Source organism: Microtus pennsylvanicus, chromosome 1 (assembly GCF_037038515.1).
Source record: "Microtus pennsylvanicus isolate mMicPen1 chromosome 1, mMicPen1.hap1, whole genome shotgun sequence".
NCBI lineage: Eukaryota > Metazoa > Chordata > Mammalia > Rodentia > Cricetidae > Microtus > Microtus pennsylvanicus.
This window is the reverse complement of record NC_134579.1, coordinates 165,022,099-165,045,032: the sequence shown is the minus strand read 5'-3', so window position 1 is coordinate 165,045,032 and position 22,934 is coordinate 165,022,099. Positions and strand designations below refer to the sequence as shown.

Genomic DNA, 22,934 nt, shown 5'->3' with positions numbered 1-22,934 from the left:
TGGAACAGGAGCGGCAGATATGGTCAAAATAGATGATAGAGTTGAACAAATGTCTGTGAACCCCTTCACTATGTATAGTGAATATAGGCTATAGAAATGAATGAGTATTACTTTCTGTTGTGCATACATATTACCCTTAAGTTCAATTGAAATATTAGTATAGGATTTTCCTTATAAAAATGGTTCATGTGCTCTGCTTTGCCCATGGGGTACTGGTTTCTGAGAGTGTTACTTTGTTTCATATAATTCTGTCACAAAGCATTATTTAGCTGGTGAATTTATTTACATTTTCTTCAGCTGTCTTTGGAACGGTTATTTTTTCTTTCCCCAACATAAAAATATTTGAGCCTGGTGTAGTGGTGCGTGCTTTTAACCCTAGCATTTGAGAGGTTGGGACAGGTAGATGTTTATGAGTTCCGGGCCAGCCTGGTTTACGTATTGAGTTCCAGGCCAAAGTTACATGGTGAGACCCTGTCTCAATTTTTTTTTTTTTGCACAGTAATAGGTCACACGTTTCCTGTGCCTGCTGTCTGTTGGACACATCTGAACAAACTAAAGTACAAGGAGAAATAAGACTATTGCCCTGGTCATTTAGCCAGGAAGTTCTAGAATTGTAGTCTCTACTCTTCAGCATCTATAGCCCCACCTTTTGTTTATCACCTGTATATTTTCTTCTCTATTAAAGGTAGATGATATTCATGGGTAGGATGAAACTGATGATCATAATGTCAGTCCTTCTAGAGCTTTTGGGGTGATGATACATGTGGCAGGGAATCATGTGCATTTCCATAAAACTCTCCAAGGTTCCAGAATTTTTGTTTACTTGATATTTTGAGAAGTCATGGAATAAAGAGAATCTCTCACTCTTGGCAGTTCGTTCTTCCCAGCCTTACTTAACTGAAGGGCACTCGTTTACATGCAACATTCTAATGAGGTTTTGATTCTCTCTAGTAGGCTTCTAAGGAACACATGCTTAGTATAGAAATATGCTATTTAAATGACCTTAATTAGTCCAGTCCTTTTGTGCCCTTAATCTGATGAACACTTATACTCACTTGGGATAGGTAACTATTGTGTACATTTTTAAAAAGTACAGTTTCTTTTGTTTTAGTAGGAGATTTAATTTAGTTGTCAGTAGTGGAAGCCAGGTGACTTTCAGCATTGTGTTGTGCATGGTTAGAAAGGTGCTTTCTGTAGGAGGTATCTCAGGAAGAGAAATTAATAGATAAACAAATGTCTATTTACCATTATATTTGTTTGTTTTCATAGGTCTCATCATGGTTTTATCTGGAGCATCTGAATTTGATCCTCAATATAATAAAGATGCCACAAGCAGGCCAACAGATAATATTTTAATACCACAGGTTAGGCTGATCTTATACATTTCTTGATGAGCAATAAAGTAAAAAAGTGAATGATTTATGATATGTTTCTGAATAATTTTTTTTTTGCCTTAGCTAATCAGAGAAATTGGCAGCATAAATTTAAAGAAGAATGAGCCTCCACTTACCTGTCCATATAGCCTTAAGGCCAGAGTTCTTTTACTGTCTCATCTTGCTAGAATGAAAATTCCTGAGACCCTGGAAGAAGGTATTTGTAACTCTGATATTTAAAGGGTTTTAATGGGACCAAAGCAACAGATTTAGGTAGTCTTGGTAATTTAATGTTTACATGATGTTCTTTTTTATTTAAACAAATAGTTGTTTATGTTCCTTTAAAAATGTCTATATGTGCCAGGTGGGGGTAGTGCATGCCTTTAATCCCAGCGCTTTGGAGGCAGAAACAGACAGATCTCTGTGAGTTCGAGGCCAGCCTGGTCTACAGAGCGAGTTCTAGGACAGGCTCCAAAGCTACAAAGAAACCCTGTCTCAAAAAACAAACAAACAAACAAATCTATATGTATGTAATTACTTTACAAATCATGTGAAAGTCTACATCAGATGCTTGGGCAAATGTCAAAATGTATTATTTCAAGGTCAGAATATTCTGTATGAAAATGTTTAATGCTGGGCGGTGGTGGTGTACGCCATTTATTTATTTATTTATTTATTTATTTATTAAAGATTTCTGTCTCTTCCCCGCCATCGCCTCCCATTTCCCTCCCCCTCCCCCAATCAAGTCCCCCTCCCTCGTCAGCCCAAAGAGCAATCAGGGTTCCCTGCCCTGTGGGAAGTCCAAGGACCACCCACCTCCATCCAGGTCTAGTAAGGGGAGCCTCTAAACTGCCTAGGCTCCCACAAAGCCAGTACATGCAGTAGGATCAAAAACCCATTGCCATTGTTCTTGAGTTCAGTAGTCCTCATTGTCCGCTATGTTCAGCGAGTCCGGTTTTATCCCAGGCTTTTTCAGACCCAGGCCAGCTGCCCTTGGTGAGTTCCCGATAGAACATCCCCATTGTCTCAGTGTGTGGGTGCACCCCTCGCGGTCCTGAGTTCCTTGCTCATGCTTCGTCTCCTTCTGCTCCTGATTTGGACCTTGAGATTTCTGTCCGGTGCTCCAATGTGGGTCTCTGTCTCCTTTCACCGCCTGATGAAGGTTAATATTCAGGAGGATGCCTATATGTTTTTCTTTGGGTTCTCCTTATTTAGCTTCTCTAGGATCACTAATTATAGGCTCAATGTCCTTTGTTTATGGCTAGAAACCAAATATGAGTGAGTACATCCCATGTTCCTCTTTTTGGGTCTGGTTTACCTCACTCAGGATAGTGTTTTCTATTTCCATCCATTTGCATGCAAAATTCAAGAAGTCCTTGTTTTTTACTGCTGAGTAGTACTCTAATATGTATATATTCCATACTTTCTTCATCCATTCTTCCATTGAAGGGCATCTAGGTTGTTTCCAGGTTCTGGCTATTACAAACAATGCTGCTATGAACATCGTAGAGCATATACTTTTGTTATATGATAAGGCCTCTCTTGGGTATATTCCCAAGAGTGGTATTGCTGGGTCCAGGGGTAAGTTGATCCCGAATTTCCTGAGAAACCGCCACACTGCTTTCCAAAGTGGTTGCACAAGTTTGCATTCCCACCAGCAATGGATGAGTGTACCCCTTTCTCCACAACCTCTCCAGCAAAGGCTATCCTTGGTGTTTCTGATTTTAGTCATCTGACAGGTGTAAGATGGTATCTTAAAGTTGTCTTGATTTGCATTTCCCTGATCGCTAAGGAAGTTGAACATGACTTTAAGTGTCTTTTGGCCATTTGAACTTCTTCTGTTGAGAATTCTCTGTTCAGCTCAGTGCCCCATTTTATAATTGGGATGATTAGCCTTTTACGGTCTAGTTTCTTGAGTTCTTTATATATTTTGGAGATCAAACCTTTGTCAGTTGCGGGGTTGGTGAAGATCTTCTCCCAGTCAGTGGGTTGCCTTTGTGTCTTAGCGACAGTATCCTTTGCTTTACAGAAGCTTCTCAGTCTCAGGAGGTCCCAGCACTGGGGAGGCAGAGGCAGGAGGATCTCTGTGAGTTCAAGGCCAACCTGGTTTACAAGAGCTAGTTCTGGGACAGGCACCAAAACTACAGAAAAACCTTGTGTTGAAAAAACAAACAAACAAACAAAAAACCAAAAACAAAAAGAAAAAAGAAAAAGAAAATGTTTAATAACTGCAGGTTAGTAAAAGCATTTCCTTAATGGCTTTGCTTTTTGAGACAGTCTCAGTTTTGTCCCTCTGGATGTTATTGAGCTTGCTCTGTTGCTCAGGCTGGACTCAAACTGAAGACCCTTCTTCCTCAGCCTCCTGTGGACTGAGATTATAGATGTGCATCACCATGTCTGGTTCCCAGTGATTTTGAGAAAAGAACTTGAAAGCTTTTTAGAGGAACACAAGTAGATTTACAGCAAATATCTCTAGGCAGAGGTTTCTTGTTTCTGGCCACCCAGACCTGAAATAATCACACAGAAACTATGTTAATTATAATACTGTTTGGCCAATAGTATAAGCATATTGCTAGCTAGCTCTTATATCTTAAATCTTATATCTTAAATCCTGGTACCATAGAGGCATGAAGACGACATTGGATTCCTTGGAACTGCAGCTGCAAGTGGTTATGAGCCACTGTGTGTGTGTGTGTTGGGAGTTGAATTCAAGTCATCTGGAAGAGTAGCCAGTGCTCTAAACTATTGAGATGTTTCTCCAGCTCCTCAAATGGATAATAGTAATAATAATAGCATTTATTTATCTGTATTGTTGGTATTTGAACTTGGGACCTGACATGTGCTATGCATATACTCTGTCATCTAGCTACACTCCCACTGTTAAAATTTTTTTAAATATATTTTTTATTTTGATGTGCATGGGTATTTTGCCTGCAGTGGTGTCATGTATCATATGTGTTCAGTGTCTGAGGAAGCCAGAAGAGGGTATTAGATCCTTTGGGACGGTAGTAACAGACTTTTGTCAGTCACTATGTTGGTGCTAGGATTTGACCTGTCCTCTAGAAGAGCAACCAGTGCTCTTAACCACTGAACCGTCTTGCCAGCCCATTGTTTTTGCTTCTTTGTTTCTGGAAATTGGACTCAGTGGTCAGACTTGCACCACAAGTGCATTTACAAACTTAATCTTCCCCTTCCCTTAATTAACTTCCTCCTCTTTTTCTGTATTTAGTTAATTTTATTCTCATTCATGGTCTTTGTATTAACCCACAGTTATAGAAACTTAACAGCATAAGCAGAATATTCTCAAAGATAGCAAGATTAGAACTGAATTTTTGATTAGGATTATTTTAAAGAAAATAAGGAATGGCTATAATAAGCATATAATTACACCATCATGTTAAAATTTGACTTTTCTACATCTTGTATTAGTAATGACATCTACTTTTTTGCAGTGATGTTGAGGAGAAACATTGATTTGAACATTAAAATTCTGAGACTATGTGAAATACTTAAGGGCCAGGACAATTTGTGTTAGCTTGGCCTTCAAATGGAAGAGGTGTTTTCACTGTAAGATTAGAATGGTTTATTTCAGGGTTGGCTTTGTTTTGTTTTATTTTATTTTTCAGATCAACAGTTCATGCTGAAAAAATGTCCCGCTCTGCTTCAAGAAATGGTTAATGTAATCTGCCAGCTAATAATAATGGCCAGGAGCCGTGAAGGTGAGGAGGAAATATAATTAATTTGGATTTTTTCCTATAAGCATTTGCTCAGTATATTTCACAGTTTAAAGATTTATGAGTATTTAATTTCAATTCTGTATCCTGGGTCCATCAGGTTTGTCAGATTTATTAATGATTTTTTTCATTCTTTTCATTGTTTTATTTTTTAGTAATTTGAATTTTTTCTTTCCTCTGAATAGTTTTTAGTTATTTTGTATTTTAAGTGAGTTTGAAATAATTATTTAATTGGCACGATGTGTAATTTGTGTGTGTGTGTGTGTATGAAAAGGAATTTTTAGCTCTTAGTGGAAAAGAAGATGCTAAAAAAGAGGAGACTTTATAGTTTGGGTGATTTTAGTGCTTGGCAATGTTACAGTACATTGGGAATATTGAAAATATCTTCTTACTTATTTACTGTTGTTGGAGTTTGTAAATACAAAGAATTTCAGCAAAACATGCATTACACCTGCAATCTCAGCACTTGTTAGTCTGAGGCAAAGGTCTATTTTGAGGCCATTCTGGGCTCCATAGGGAGATCTTGCTGCCTTCAAAATGCAAAAATAAAAATACATTTTAAAAACATAAAATATTTAGTTACTCTTTTATTTTTGAGATAGGTTCTTGCTTTGTAGCCAAATCTGCCTTAGCAATAAGGTTACCACTATTCTCCGCTGTGCCCAGCTGAGGATGCTTGGGAATTTGTGTATTTGTGGCAGCATATTACTGCATTGCCTACGCTGGCCTTGAAAACCTCCTCGGCCCCATGAGTGCTGAGATTGCCACCCAGGTGCTGGGATTACAGGTGTTTTTTCACCACATCATGGTACTACTGATAGTGCCTGATATTTTACCATTATTGGAGTTGATACAGAGACTTTGTTAAATTAATGGTTGTTGTTAAGTAATACACACTTGATCAAGTTTGTGTATTTTTTAACATGTTTCTGTAGTTTTTAAAGGAAAACTCAATATCTTGATCTTGAATTTTAGGTGTTGAATATTAGTGTGATTTTATTCCTTTTAATGAACGTCTAAGAAGTACAGCCCTTTTGTTTCTTTTTTTCCTATTCTTTCTAAGAAAGGGAGTTTCGTGCTCCAACTTTGGCATCCTTAGAAAACTGTATGAAGCTTTCACAGATGGCTGTCCAAGGCCTCCAGCAGTTTAAGTCTCCCCTTCTGCAGCTCCCTCATATTGAGGAGGACAACCTTAGGAGAGTTTCGAACCATAAAAAGGTTTGTTGACTGCTTTCTCACCAGAGTTTAGCAACTTGTTGTTTCACAAGGTAATGTAAATAAAGTTTTCCAGACTTGGTTACTGTGGATTTCTTAGATTTACAATATCTTTTGTTATTATTTCTTAATTAGATAGTTTTATAATAATTTACTACTATAGAATTACTATTTTGGGTTGAGTGAAATTTAGCGATTAATATTTTATTTTTACATTGCAAAAATGTATGTACCAAGTAAGAGTACATCATATACTTTTGATTTTGACTTAAAGGTTGAGCAGTTGTTATAGTTGAGTATGAACAAAAATAGAAAATGAAGCATTCATTAAAATAATGTTGGTGGACTGGTGATGAAGCTCAGGGTAAGAGTGCTTGCTTGGTATGCACAAGACCCTGTGTTCAGTGCCAGTTAATTACCTACATGGGGGGAGGGGGGGAGGGAGGATATACTGGTTAAGTAAAGATAATTTCTTTTTTAGAAAATATTGTAGCTGCGAATATCTCAAACCTATATAGAAATTTAAAAAGTTTGGAAAGTATAAGAAACTGAAATTATAATTCTGACTTTTGGGTGTGGTAGTGAGCCCCATGTACCCAGCACTTTGGAAACTGAGGCAGGAATACAGTGATAAATTTGATGCTTAGGCTAAGTAGTGAACATGAGGCCAGCGTGGGCCACACAGTGAGATTCTGTTTTAAGAAAATAAAAAGGAAAAAAGTTACTTGGTATATATTAGAAGTGAATAGAAGATAGGCTTTGGATTTGGTGGTATTTAAAGTAGTAACAATATAAGAAACCTCTATCCAAGTCCTTTAATCATATTGCCATTATAGATTTCATCAGTGTTAACCAGATTCCTAGAGTTGAAATTCTACTTACCGCATGATTTAATCTCTGTGAAAATAAAAGTTAAATATCTAGTACTTAAATTTCAATTAATTTAAGTTCATTTAACTTACTGCATAATGAAACCTTTAGAGGCCACTTGTACTGGAAGTTCTTTATTCTTAATTCTGAAAATAGGCAAATTTAGGATAGTAGTTCTTGCTTGACTCAATATTCTGTATGACCATTTTTTATTTTTGTACTCCTTATGTTTTTCTGATTTTTTTAAAATAAGCCTGTAATGAATTTATAGCAAAACAACTTTAGTTTTAGTGGTCTTGGTTTGAAATGTCCATGCTATTAACTTTTTTTCTGAAGTTGGTGCATTTTATTTTGGTTAGCATGCCACTAGTTTTCATTTTATGAAAAATTTTATTTATTTTTTTTTAGTACAAAATTAAAACTATCCAGGATTTGGTCAGTTTAAAAGAATCAGATCGTCATAGTCTGCTGCACTTCCTTGAAGATGACAAATATGAAGAGGTCATGGCAGTCCTTGGGAGTTTTCCATATGTGACCATGGACATAAAGTCACAGGGTACGTGGGAGCTGTCCTTGTTGCACGTTGCATAATTTGGTCTCATTTATTAGACTCAAATTCTTGCTTTTCTTTCCTTCCTTCCTTCATCTCATTATATTGTCCTGTCTAGCCTGCATTTACTATGTAGTCCAGTCTTCTTCAAACTTGGAAAAATCTTGTTTCTGGTCTGTAGGTGCTGATATTAAAGTAATATTTTTGGTTGTTTTTTACTCTTTGCTCTTTGAGGGGCCTACCACCCAGCTCCCAAATAAATACATGCAGAGAGCTTCATTCTAACTTATAAGTGCCCAGCCTTAACTTGACTTATTTCTTGCCAGTTTTTCTTAACTTAAATTATCCTGTCTACCTTTTGCCTCTGGGCTTTTATGTTTATCTTATGAACCTTTCTTCTTACTCTGTAGCTTGCTGTGTAGCTGGGTGGCAGACCCCTGCAGTCCTCCTCCTTCTCTCCTCCTAGATCTCCTCTTCCCAGATTTCTCCTCTTTATTCTCTCTGCCTGGCAGCCCCACCTATCTTTTCTTCTGCCTCACTATTGGCCTTTCAGCTCTTTATTAGGCCAATCAGGTGTTTTAGACAGGCAAAGAAAGTAACACAGTTTCACAGAGTTAAACAAATGCAAGATAAAAGAATACAACACATCTTTGCATCATTAAACAAATGTTCTACAGCATAAACAAGTGTAACACATCTTAAAATAATATTCTCCAACACAGTCATTGACCACTGTATCTGTCTTTAAAATACTTTAATAATGTCATTTGTAATTAGATTTTGCAGAGTTGTGGTTTTCTTGTCAAAACCCTCCATTTATGTTTGTTACAGTTGTCCTAAGTACAAGGACACTATTTTATAGTTGAATGTTCTGGTTTTCTTTTTGTGTAACAATCACCTATAATTGGAAATTAGTTCTGAGTGAGGGTATGGAAGATTTAACCTTAGTTGAATTTTTCACACACAGAGCTGGGCAGGCAGGAATTCATGTTCAGGGTGTAGAATGCACCCTTTTCCTGTGGTTCTTGCTTTATTGCTCTTATTATGTCATAGGCTGCCATTCCTGTCTTTTTTTTAAAAAAAGTTTATTCTTATGTTCATTAGTGTTTTGCTGCATGTATGTCTGTGCAGGTGTCAGATCCCTTGAAATAGAGGTTACAGACAGGTATAAACTGCCATGTGGGTGCTGGGAATTGAACCTGGGTCCCCCGGAAGAGCAGCAAGTGCTCTTAACTGCTGAATCATCTCTCCAGTCTGTGTCATTCCTGTCTTAACCCTGGTAGTGCTATGCAGTCCTTTTATAAGTTGATGTACTTAAAATACTTATTGTAACCTATATGCCTTTGGAGCTGAAATCCTGCATCAGGATCTATTGGCAGCTATCCGACTTTAACATCATTTTAGCCTCTTCTCCCTTTTTCAGTGGAGTCCTTGATTGCTTAACTTTCCTTTCTTTTCTTTCTTTTTTTCTTTTTCTTTTTTTTTTTTTTTATTTTCGAGACAGGGTTTCTCTGTAGTTTTTGGTGCCTGTCCTGGAACTAGCTCTTGTAGACCAGGTTGGCCTCGAACTCACAGAGATCCGCCTGCCTCTGCCTCCCGAGTGCTGGGATTAAAGGCGTGCACCACCACCGGCGGTTGCTTAACTTTCTAAAGAATGGAAGAAGTGTCCAAGTATGATGAAAGGAGAAGGTATTTCGAATACACAGTTTAAAGAAATAGTTATTTAGAGCTGGGATTAACTCTATAGTAAGCTCTGAAAATTACTGTGCCTGCATTTCATGTGTTCTTTCATCTCTGTGTAGTAATAAGAGCGGCGGAGCTGCGTCCCCGGCACCCGGCCGCTCGCACAGCTAACTTTACCTGAAATAATTACATGGAAACTGTATTCTTTTAAACACCGCTTGGCCCATTATATCTAGCCTTTTCTCGGCTAAGTCTCGCACCTGGACTAGCCCATTTCTTATAATCTGTGTAGCCCACGAGCTGGCTTACCAGGAATGATTTTAACCTGCGTCTGCCTGGAGTGCGAGAATCATGGCGACTCCTTGACTCAGCTTCATTCTCCCAGAATTCTGTTTACTCCGCCTACCTATGTTTTAACCTATGAGGGCCAGCCAAGCAGTTTCTTTATTGCTTAACCAATGAAATCAACAGATTGATATATGACACTCCCACATCACTTCCCCTTTTTCTGTTTAAACAAAAAAAGGAAGGCTTTAACTTTAACATAGCAAAATTACATATAGCAAAACAGTTATCAAGCAAGAATTACAGTTACAATATTTATATCTATTTTATCTTTTATCATAACTAAGGAAAACTATAACTATTCATTCTTCAACTCCATCAAAGACTCCAGAAGGATATAATACCACCTAAGTAAACAAGAAATAAGAAAACTCTGGAAATGACAGAGACATCTCGCTGCCTGGACAGTCACCCAAAGTTCTTTTGTACCATTGGGGCATCCATCTTCAGCCTTCAGGCCCAAAGTATCCAACAGACATTTTCATGAAGCAGGAAAATTCAAAGACAGTTCAGTCACTTTCTGCTGTATCCTGCAGAATGTCTCGCAGACTCTTTCATGAGTCAGGAACCCCGAAAGACCATCTCACCTTTAGGCAAGTTCAGCAGTCCTCTCTCTGCCGGTTCTTTGTGTCCAGTTCATGCATCAGTCCAGGCAAGAGCAGTTTCTTGCCCAAATGGCTATCAAACTCCATAAGGATCCTCTTCGATGCCCATCTTCCTCTTGAAGTAGATTGGTGCTGCCAGGAGCAGAGTGTCTCATTGTCATGAAAAGTCCTAAGTTATTAAAACATTTAAAATGCCATATTCTGCAGTCTTTGAAAGATATGAAGAATGTCTATCTAACTGAAATATATCTCTATATATCTAGAAAATCTAAGTAACATGACTACAAGCTTGACTATTGTTTATGACTATCCGTCATAGGTCTTTCTTTCCTAATTATACATTACATTTTAAAGATGAACTACACAATGACAACACCTTATTCAAGATCAGAAATACATATACATATAACAAAATTGACCTTAAAATCCACACCAATGCAAATTATTCATACCTATATCATTTCCCCCTTTAAATGTAAAAGAACATTTATAAACAATATTTGGGAATATGGGCGCAGTTATTTCTCTCCAAACTGCTTCCTGCTGAATGGGGGCGCTGTTAATCAGATCATTTAGGGTGTAACCTGTGTGCCAGGTTTATCTCAGTTGGCAGTTGAGTGAAGTAATTTTTTGAGGGTGTTCACAGGAACTTTTCGGGAGGTCGCGGTCTATCATACCATATCGGGATAGATGCAATCCAGAGGGTCTGGTACTCTGTGAAAACAAAAGAAGACCCTCTCCAAAGCATCATATCCTTAGACCCAAATTTTGAAATCACAATAAATACCCTTATATCCATTCTGGTTTAGCTTGGCAGCCCATGTAATGAAATGTCTCTCTGTACTTAGCTCCTTCACAGTCAAAAATTTTAAAGAAAACACATACAATGTACATAATCCAGACTCTCTGTGAATTTTCCATTTTTACATGGCTTATTTTTCTTTATTTCTTTTAATCTATAACTATCTGTACTCTGTCTCTTTAAAGACTTTACTTTTTTTTTTAAACCATTAACTTTATTCTCTATATTCTTTTCTTCTCTCTCTCAAGCCTATGTACACTCATCCAACACTGTGGTCTTTTATGTCTGATTCTGTTTTATTGTGAATCTGTAACATTTTTTTACTATCCAGGAGCATTTCTTAAAATGTTAAGCAGTTCTTAAAAACTGAAGTTGCACCATGTACAGGTAATACGGTAATAAGGTACAGCCTGTTTCCTGCCCAGTCTAAACCTTAACTGCGCTGTTTTTACGGTAATTACGGTAGTTCCTGCCTGAGACCAGCACAGTTCATCATGGTGGAGCCGAGCAGCTCCTGCCTCAGAGCCATTTGGTGCCCCTGAGCCACACACAGTTCCAGGCACACAGCAGTCCACATTGCCATCAACCAAGCTGTAGCACATTACTACAAATGCTCCATTCAAAAGCTCTGTCTCCTGCAAGAGCCAGACAGAGATTGCAATGGCGGCACAGTCCTAGGAAGCCACACTTTAAAATGACGCAGCTTTTTTTCTGCTGCTGTTGCTGAATCAGGAAATCTCTCTACAGCACGCCACCAACAAACAGCAAAAATTTGTGTGAAATTCTCTCTCCCTTATTTTAAGCCTTCTCAGGTTTTTAAGTGGATTTAGTCCATCACGTCTGGGCGCCACTATGTAGTAATAAGAGTGGCGGGGCTGCGTCCCTGGCACCCGGCCGCTCGCACGGCTAACTTTACCTGAAATAATTACACGGAAACTGTATTCTTTTAAACACCGCTTGGCCCATTATATCTAGCCTTTTCTCGGCTAACTCTCGCACCTGGACTAGCCCATTTCTTATAATCTGTGTAGCCCACGAGCTGGCTTACCAGGAATGATTTTAACCTGCGCCTGCCTGGAATGCGAGAATCATGGCGACTCTTTGACTCAGTTTCTTTCTCCCAGAATTCTGTTCTGTTTACTCCGCCTACCTATGTTTTAACCTATAAGGGCCAGCCAAGCAGTTTCTTTATTGCTTAACCAATGAAATCAATATGACACTCCCACATCATCTCTGTCTTTTTATTTAAGTAAAACACTTTCTATCTACATAATTGCCCTGTCACCATTTTAATAGCCAAGTAGTATTTTTGAACACAGAATTACAGATTATTGGTTTGATGGAGGAAGGTCATTGGTTAAATAAACTGCCTTGGCCCTGATAGGTTAAAACATAGGTGGGTGGGGTAAACAGAACAGAATGCTGGGAGGAATAGGAAGTGAGCTCAGACTCGACAGCTCTGCTCTGGAGCAGAGACGCCATGCCCCGCTCCCGGGCAGACACACGCGATGAAGCTCCGACCTAGAATCTTCCCGGTAAGACCGGTGCTCACAGATTATTAGAGATGGGTTAATCGGTATATCAGAATTAGCCAGTAAGGGCTAAAGCTAAAGGGCCAAGCAGTGTTTAAATGAATACAGTTTGTGTGTTGTTATTTCGGGGCAAAAGCTAGCCGAGCAGGCGGCTGGGGTGTTGGGGACGCAGCCCCGCCGCCCTTATTACTACATTGGTTTATTTTGTCTTTGTCATAGAGTTCTGAGTGTAACATTCACCGATTCACTGTTGAGAGAACATTTTTTCTAGGTACCAAAATGCAGGACCATCATCTAGTTGAGTATAGGATTAAAAACAACATAATGGATGCTTAATGTTACATGATGACAGCCATTTTACCTTATAGTCACGTAGACAGCATTGAGTGCTGCGTACTATGACTGGCATCTGGAGAGCTATGCTTAAGGCACTTTACTTACTGAGTTTGTATTCTAAAATAGATGAGAAGTAAATGATTTCCTGAATCATTCTAGGGGCACAGTTTGTCTAGTGTGTAGGACATTTACAAAGTATTTACATATAGTAAATACAGACACTACTTTGGACAGCTCGTTCTGGGATTTGGGAGTTTTCTTTTAGATTGGTGAGTTTTTAGACTTTAAAATCACTAATGTAAATGCTGCATTTAGGGACTGGAGAGATGCCTCAGAGGTTAAGAGCACCTGCTGTGCCAGGTAGTGGTGCACACCTTTTAATACTAGCACACAGGAGGCAGAGGCAGGCGGATCTCTGAGTTCAAGACTAGCCTGGTCTATAAAGAGAAACCCTGTCTCAAAACAACAATAACAAAATACCTCAAAAAAAAAACCCAAAACAAAAAAAACAATTGCTACTTTTGCGAAGGACTTGGGTGTGATTCACAGCTCCCACTTGGTAGCTCATACCCACCTATAACTCCTTGAACACCATCCACACATGTACTAATGCGTACCTACAGGCACTCACACATACATACAAAATAAAAATAAGTCTTTAAAAACTACATTTAGGGTTTTAGTTTTTTAACCAAATCCAGTTTGGAACTTAAGAAATAATCTTCATTATAATCAATTATTGTAAAACATGTATACTTAGAACAAATGAAGAGATTTGTCTTTGAAGAAGTAAGTGTAGTTTTTTTTTAACTCTTTATATTTTTGGGGGGACCTGCCACCTAGCTCCCAAATAAATACACGGAGACTTATTTTTACTTATGAAGGCCCATTAGCTTGGCTTGTTTCTAACCAGCTTTACTTACTTAAATTATCCCGTCTACCTTTTGCCTTTTTTTATATCTCTTTCTTTTCTTCTTACTCTGTAGCTGGCTGTGTGGCTGGCCCCTGGCATCCTCCTCTCTTCTTCCTTTTCTCACTTCCTTTTCTCTCTCCTTCCGAGGTTATTCCCTGCCTGGCAACCCTGCCTATCCCTTTTCTTCCTAGCTATTAACTATTCAGTTCTTTATTAGACCAATCAGGTGTTTTAGGCAGGCACAATAACACAGCTTTACAGAATAAAAGAATGCAACACATCTTTGCATTATTAAACAAATATTCCACAGCATAAAAGAATCTAAGACATCTTAAGCTAATATCCAACAACAAATGAGAGTTCATTTTACTGTGTTATTTGTGTATATCATAGGAGTCACATAGTTTAAGGAAAAGTAGAGATTATAAGACCAGTGTTCAACATGGTGGTGGAGATAATTGCTTTCCCTTTATCACTAGAGGCTATGTAGTATCTCATGGCAGGCTCTCCCCCACCCCCACTTTGAAACACTAAATGCTTGTATACACTGATGCAGTAGATGTCACAGGTACCGCAGTGAACAATGTGGGTGCACACGTGGCCGGCTTTGAGTTCTGATAACAGAGGCTTCTAGGATAAAGAAAGGATAGTGTGCCCTTTCTTATGTCTAGTAGTGGAATTAGCAGTTAGAAGGCTTCTAGGATAAAGAAAGGATAGTGTGCCCTTTCTTATGTCTAGTAGTGGAATTAGCAGTTAGAAGGCTTCTAGGATAAAGAAAGGATAGTGTGCCCTTTCTTATGTCTAGTAGTGGAATTAGCAGTTAGAAGGCTTCTAGGATAAAGAAAGGATAGTGTGCCCTTTCTTATGTCTAGTAGTGGAATTAGCAGTTAGAAGGCTTCTAGGATAAAGAAAGGATAGTGTGCCCTCTCTTATGTCTAGTAGTGGAATTAGCAGTTAGAAGGCTTCTAGGATAAAGAAAGGATAGTGTGCCCTTTCTTATGTCTAGTAGTGGAATTAGCAGTTAGAAGTTGTTGGATTCTACTGGTTTTCATATGTTGGTGTGTAATAAAGACCGGAACAGCGTGCTGACTAAATCAGTGTTCTGTAAGCCAAGCACAAACTTAGAAAATAGTAAACCAAAAATTATCAGTGAAGACATTTTTTATCTATAGAAAAATGAATAAAATGTCATCGGAGTAAAAGGTATGAAAAGTATTTATCTGTCCCATTGCTTTGACACAGTACCTTGCAAGCGTTAAAGGGGAAGTGGTTTATATTGGCTCATGGTTTGCGAGGTATAGTCAGTCCATTGTGCTGGAGTCTTGGTGACACATTGCATCTGCAGTCAGGAAGCAGAGAGATGAGTGTTGCTGCTCAGCTGCCGTTTTCCTTTGTCAGTTCAGGCCATTACCCTGGCCCACAGGACCACTCCTGCCCACATTTAGGGTAGATCTTCCCCCCTCAGTTAACCCTATCCAGAAACTCCTGCAGACATGTTCAGAGTCTTGTCTCTTGTCAAATTGTCGCTGGAGTGTTCCAGATGTTTTTTGTTTGTTTGTTTATTATGTTGTGTGGTTTATGGGACTGTATGGCAAAATTAAATAATTACACATACTACTGTGTTTAGTACTATCTATTACAAAAGAAATAATTCTTTTCTTCTCTGTTTTGGTTTTTATTTGGTAGCTGGTTTTAAGACAGGATCTCATTTTGTAGTTCATGGTAGCCCTAAACTCTCAGCAATCTTTCTGCCTCAATCTCTTACACTCTGGGGTTTACAGGACTGATCACCATATGGCCTACCAAGGAAAATTTCCCCTAAATTTCTATTTTGAAATAATTTCAAATTTAGAGGTACATTACAAAAATAAGTGTTTCCATTGCCCCCTTTCCACAATAGTCTTACTGTATATTATATATTTTGTATTTAATAAATTATGTATAGCTACTGACAATTGCATTTATTAATTTTAATAACTATTATAAAGCTGCGGTGTTATTGGCAGCAGTATTTTTGTGTGTAGAGGTGTGTGTGTGTGTCTGCGTATGCGTGTGTGAGCACGAGCATGTGTTGCATGCATGAACCAGAAATTAGACTTTTTGGCTAGACTGGGCAGCCAGCTAGCTCTTAGATTCCACTGGTTTTTACCCCCCCCCCCCCCATGCTGGATTTACAGGTATTTTACTACATGCCTGGCTTTTCATGTGGTTGCCCTGTACCATCTTTTCTGCTCTTTTAGTTATTTTTCCACAGCATTTCAGTGCTTATGTCCTGATCTGTGAGTTGGATGCAGGGGTGGGGGGGAGAGGGAGAAAGGGAGGGAGAGTGGGAGGGAGGGAAAGAGAGAAGGACAAAGAGAGCAAGAGAGCAAGTGCAAGCAAGACAGGGCCTTTTGAAACTTCAAAGCCCACTTCCAGTGACACACCTTCTTCAACAATGGCACACCTTCTAATCCTTCTCAAAACAGTTCTACCAACTGGGGACCAATTCAAATATGAGCCTGTGGTGACCATCCTCTTTCAAACCACAGCATTTGCTGGGCACTATTCTCTTTAAAATATGGACCTCTACACAAATTTGCATGTCGTCTTTGCATACAGACAATACTAATCTTCTGTTATTGTTGTTACAGTTTTAATAATTCATTCCAAAGCTAACACTTAAAGTTTTTTACTGTAAAGAAAATATATTAAAGTTCCTACTTTAAATATTGACTCTTTAAATGTTTAAGGTCATTTGGAATGTCAGTTTTTATTATTTAGTTCCACAGGCAGGCATTGATCAGAGAAGTAAAATTACACAGTTTCTGCAAAGTTTGTTTTGAAATTTGGCAGTGCTGGCTGTGAACCTTGGTTTCTTAAAGTGGAAATGATAATACATCATAAAATTCTTTCAAGGATTAAATGAAGCAGCTGTTGAGGCATCTGGAGATTTTATACAATAATCAATAAATTATTTTTTAATATGCTTAAAGTAGAATTCTAAAGGTACTAAATTGTTTTGGACAAGTTAAATATTGCTGTTTGCATTGACTTGGAACTCGTTTTTTATATTTTGCTCTATTCCTCCTATTTTACAGTATTGGATGATGAAGATAGCAACAACATCACAGTAGGATCCCTAGTTACAGTGTTGGTTAAATTGACAAGGCAGACAATGGCTGTAAGTAGTTTATTTGTATTATTTATTTATATATGTATTATTTTGTAGGCTTATTTGTTGGTTTGTGTGTAAATGCACATGTTTGCACATGGGTGTATATGTATGTTTGTGGAGGCTTCAGGTTAAAATCTGTTGTTGCAGTGTTGTTTTTTGAGATGGTGTTTCTCATTGGCCCTGTGTTTACCAATTTAGTGAGGCTTCCTGGCTAGCTAGTTCCAGAAATCCCCTTTTCTCTATCTCCTTAGTAATGGAATTATAAGCACGTATTGTCTATCATGCTTGGCTTTACTTTTTATTTTTTTAAGAAATGTTTTGCCTGTCTGTATACATATAAACCATGTGGGTGCCTGGTATTTACAGAGATCAGAAGAGGGCATTGAATGCCCTGGAACTATACTTATGGATGATTGTGAGCTACCATATGGATGCTTGGTATTGAACCCAGGTCCTTTGCAAGAACAAAAAGTGCTCTAAACTATTGAGATACTTTTCTAGACCCCTGATCCCATACCTTTTCAAACTGTGATTCTAGGTATCACACTCAGATCCTCATGTTTGTGTGGCCAGCATTCCACTGACTGAACCATCGTCCCGGCTCGATTTTTTTTTTTTTGTTTTGTGTTTGAAACAGGGTCTTGCTATGTAGCCTCTACTGTCTTGTTCCTTTTGACTCAGCCTCCTGAGGGCTGTGACTACAGACATGCACATTTCACTTTATTTGTAATTGTATTTTTATGCTTTATGAATTTTCTTTCCTTTCTTAAACAAACTGTACCTAAAAGTAATCAATTAGTCAGTCCAGATAATAAATGGAGAGATGAAGAAGTGATGAATTAGACTAGGGAGTTGCAACCCTCTTTCAGCGAAGGTTCAGATAGTAAATAGTTTAAGTTTCATAGGTCATATAGTTTTTGTACCAGTTACTGAACCTACAGAAGGACGTGGTTGTGTTCTCATAAAGTAGTATTTTAAAGCTGGCAGTAGTCCTAGGGAAATGGTGTAGTCTGTAGTAATATGGGCGGCGGCGGGGCTGCGTCCCCAACACCCCAGCCGCCTGCTCGGCTAGCTTATGCCCCGAAATAATTACACGGACACTGTATTCTTTTAATCACTGCTTGGCCCTTTAACTTTAGCCCTTACTGGCTAATTCTGATATACTGATCAACACATCTCTAATAATCTGTGAGCACCGGTCTTACCGGGAAGATTCTAGGTCGGAGCTTCATCGCGTGTGTCTGCCCAGGAGCCGGGGGCGCCATTTGTAGTAATAGGAGCGGTGGGGCTGCGTCCCCAACACCCCAGCTGCCTGCTCGGCTAGCTTATGCCCCGAAATAATTACATGGACACTGTATTCTTTTAATCACTGCTTGGCCCATTAGCTCTAGCCCTTACTGGCTAATTCTGATATCCCAATCAACCCATCTCTAATAAACTGTAGCACCGGTCTTACCGGGAAAGATTCAGCATGTCTGACCTGGCGGCTTGCTTCATTGCGGTAGTCAATAAAGCACTTGCTATGCAAGCATAAGGACCTGGGTTTGAATCCCTAGCATGTACATAAGAAGCCAGGCATGGTAACAAGCTCCTCTAATACCACACTAGGGAGGTGGAGACTGGAAATTCCTTTGATCATGCTCTCTTGCCAGTCCAGCCAAGTCAGTAAGTCAGTGAGAGAACCTGCCTCAAAAAATGATGTGAACGAAAGGAAGCCACTTGACACCAACCTCTGGCTTCCACATGCATTACCCCCCGCCCCCCCGTCCGCACACAGAGCTGGTTGTGTTGGTTTAATGATTTAGCACCTACCTAGCATATGTGAGGTGATAGGTTTTTTTCTCCATCACTTCAAACAAAGAAAGAAAACAAAGCCTTATAGTGACACATGTCTATAGTTTTAGCAACTTGGACTCAGAAGGCTGAGGCAGGGGGATTTTAAATTCAGGGCAGCTGGGTTAGTTACATGAGACACTGTCAAAACCATGAAAACAAAATGATGATGCCAGCTTATTGATCTCTTAGTCAGACTAGCCTGTCTCTTATAGAGCTTAATTGTTTGTGTTCATTTATTGATTATAATAATTCTAAGACATTTATTGAGTACAACCTATACCACTTGTCAGTTTCCACTATGCATTTTTACTAGGTTCTAATCTGATTAAATTGTATGGCTAGTAGATATGTTTTTAGATTATGGATTTTATTGGTAATCTACTGATAAGAATAAACTTCTAGTGGTCCCTTGAAGGCGAAAATTAGAATAATATGAAAATTAGAATAGAAAATTCAAATTTTCATTAAAATATTCTTGCTTGATAGTTAATAGAATAAAATAAAATTTTAAATTGAAATATTTTTGACTTTATAATGAATTGCATATATTAAGTCATTGAATTTGTTAAAATAGACTGTACTTTTCAAAATCTATTTATGATAGTTATAAGGTACTTCAGAAGGTTGCTCCTTGCATACATACAGACTTATGACTGCCAAGCCTACCCACCCTCTCAATTGCAACTGATTAATAAAATCTTTATGGATAAATATTTTTAAAGATTTTATATTTCATCTGATAGACAAAAATGGGCTGATAGATATTATTGTTGTTGTTGCCTCTAGGAAGTATTTGAAAAGGAGCAGTCCATCTTTGCTGCTGAGGAACAGCCTGCAGAAGACGGGGTAACAATTTGAGTTTTCTTACTTTCTTAATAAAGAAATGTTTTATTTACTTCTTTGGTTGACTTATATTACCACAGGGTATATAATACAGTTTATGAAAATATGTATTTTGGTCACTTCCTTCTAAAAATGACTGTGAAGCCTTAATAGTTGCATTTGGTTTGCAGCAGATTGATGCCAACAAGAACAAGGCAAAAGGAGGATGGCAGCAGAAGAGCAAAGGACCCAAAAAAATGCCCAAGTCCAAAAAAAAGAAGCCTTTAAAAAAAAAGCCCGCAGCTGTACCCTTACCTCAGGCAAAACAACAGAAGCAGAAGCAGGCAAATGGAGTTGTTGGGAGTGTAAGTCTGTTGTCACTGTTCTTGTTATTACTGCGGTGTAATCTGTATATATTAAACTGTTCAAATATGTATATAGCTCCTAAAGTACACATGTGAATACATTAAACCCATATCAAGATTTTCCTCCTTTCTTTACTCTTCCCTTCTAAACACTGGAAATTGAACATACAGGGCCTCATGCACACTCTGCTCTACCACTGAGCTATACCCAGCTCAAATCAAGGTCTAAAAGCTCTGGGCTTTAGAGTTTGGGCTCAGCAGTTAAGAGTGTCTCCTGTTCTTACATAGAACCTGATTTCCATTCCTAGCATCTGTGTCAGGTGACTCACAACTACCTATAACTTCATTTCCAGTCAGTCACTTGTTTCTGCAGCAGCTGCACTCACATGTACATATACCGCAGATAGATACAGACATATACACACAATTAAAAATAAAAATACTTTTAAAGATATTTAAAAACCTTATTAGCATTTTGGAGAGCTCCTGTATTTCCCTTCGTTGTCAGTGGTTCTTCCATTGAGTACTTCATCTCTCTATCCCTATACCATGACTATAGTCACTGTAGTTTTGTTTATTAATAAACTTCATATAAATGAAATCTTCTCTAAGATTTATTTTATGTGGAGGAATGTTTTTATTTGTTTGTATAAATGTCTTTGCACTATGTTTGTTTAGTACCCTAGAGAACCAGATGAAGCCAGAAGAAGGCAGATTCCTTGGGACTGGAACTGCAGATGGTTGTTAGCTGCCACATGGGTTCACTAGAAAAGCAGAGAGTTCTTTTAACTGCTGTGCCATCTCTCTAGTCCCGACTTTCTTTTCCTGCACTCCCCCACCTCTGTACCTCCCTCCTTCCTCCATTCTTTCCATTTGTGAGACAGGATCTTATTATGTATCCCTGGCTGGCTTGGAACTCACTATGTAGACCTGGATGGCCTCAAATGTACAGAAATATACCTGCCTTTGCTTTCTAGGTGCTGGGATTAAAGATGTGTGCTATAATGCCCCTATTTTTTCTTCTTTTTTTTAATGCCAGGCATGGTGATGCATACCTTTAGTGAGGTAGGGACAGGTGGATCTCTTGAGTTGGAGACTTTCCTGGTATACAGAGCATATTCTAGGATAACCAACGCTACACACAATTTTTCAGGGAAAATTCTTTCTCAAAAAAATAGACAAAAAGAGTTATTTTTATTTATGTCTGTGTGAATGTATGCAGATTTTGTCTGTGTGTGTGTGTGTGTGTGTGTGTGTGTGTGTGTACATTTATGCCCGAGTGCCTGGAGTCTCCTAGAGCTGGAGTTACAGGTCATCATGATGTAAAACTGAACTTAGGTCCTCAGGAAGATCAGTAGTTGCTCTTAACTGTCACACCATCTGTTCAGCCCCTAGTTTTTATATTATTTTTAGGGGTGTTTTGCCTGTGTGTGTGTCTGTGAACTACATGAGTGCCTGCTGCTTTGGAAGAAGGCTTCCCTGGAACTGGAGTAACAGATATTTGTGAGCCACTTTGTGGGTGTTGGGACTCAAACCCAAATCCTTTGCAAGAATAGTCTCTCCTGCTGAGACATCTCTCCAGCTTCCCAATAATTCTTTAGAATTTTTTTTTAAAAAAATTGATTAATTGTGTGTGTGTATTTGTGACATGTATGGTGATCAGAGAACAACTTGTAGGTTCTTTCTTTCTACCATATGGGTCCCAGGGATTGGACTCTGGTCATTAGGTTTGGTGGCAAATACCTTTACCACTGAGCTGTCTACTGAACTGTCTTCCTAATCCTGGCTTAAGGATTCTTACTTTTCTATTATTTGTAGGAACAGTTCAGAGGGAGAGAGACTACACACACATATATTCTGATGCTATTTCATTTTATAAATACACTATCTCTGTTCTGTTTGGCTTTGCCATTTTAATCTAGTCTAACTAAAGGTGCTTATATAATATACTTTCTGTTCATGGTTTTTATTTTATGGTCATTTTCTACACAGCAGTGGCGAGGGGGCACTGAGTCATAAATGGTTGTGTTTAACTCATCAGTAGAGCTGATTTCCAATTTCTGCCATTTTAAACCACCCCAGTTGAGGATCAAAGTCCATTGCCTGTGCTCTCGCTTGTACTTTGTTTTCCCTTCTTTTGCTTTAACCGTTTTGATGATCTGTAGTAATGTTACTTTGGTTTTCATATATATTTACCTAATGATTTTGAGTGTTTTTCATATACTTAACTGACCGTTTTGTTAATTGTGCTTATGGGTTGTTTGTATTATGGTTTATAGAGCTCTTTATGTATTCTAGGTATGAGTTTTTTTTCCTTCTTGTAGAAGGTAGCTTTTTGGTGGTTATTATTTTAATTAAATCTATTTCATTTTATTTTTAAAATACCTTTTTATGACTAGTTGTGGTGGTGCACACCTTTAATCCCAGCACTTCATGGCAGAGGCAGGTGGATCTCCGAGTTTGACTGGCTACACATTGAATTCCAGCCAGGTTACGTACATACTGAGATCCAGGCCAGCCACAGCTACATAGTTAGACCTTATCTTAAAAAATGTATTTTCTCTGCAGGCATACATGCAGACAGAATATTGTATACATAATAAATAAATATTTAAAAAAATGTATTTTCTATTTTTTGAGAATTTTATACATGCATCCAGTGTATTTTGATCATAATTATCCACCAACTTCTCCCAGATCTACTCCAAATTCCTGTCTTTTTTTTTTTTTAATACTAATCCAGTATTTGTGCTGAGTGTATACTCAAGGGTGTGAGACCATCCACAGAGTATAGTC

At 38.4% G+C, this 22,934-nt stretch overlaps 1 protein-coding gene across 2 annotated transcripts in view; it reads left to right on the top strand.

Moving 5' to 3' along the window:
• Nucleotides 1-22,934, top strand: part of Sec63 (SEC63 protein translocation regulator) — an 82,762-nt gene that overhangs the window by 43,371 nt on the left and 16,457 nt on the right. Inside the window, exons 9-16 of one of the 2 annotated variants that reach the window (XM_075944622.1) lie at nt 1,270-1,364; nt 1,458-1,590; nt 5,000-5,092; nt 6,171-6,325; nt 7,601-7,748; nt 17,039-17,121; nt 19,738-19,797; nt 19,968-20,138. In XM_075944622.1, the coding sequence (XP_075800737.1) occupies nt 1,270-1,364; nt 1,458-1,590; nt 5,000-5,092; nt 6,171-6,325; nt 7,601-7,748; nt 17,039-17,121; nt 19,738-19,797; nt 19,968-20,138 (938 nt within the window). Of the gene's footprint in view, nt 1-1,269; nt 1,365-1,457; nt 1,591-4,999; nt 5,093-6,170; nt 6,326-7,600; nt 7,749-17,038; nt 17,122-19,737; nt 19,798-19,964; nt 20,139-22,934 lie in introns of both variants that reach the window. The other variant, XM_075944617.1, reaches the window with a different exon arrangement.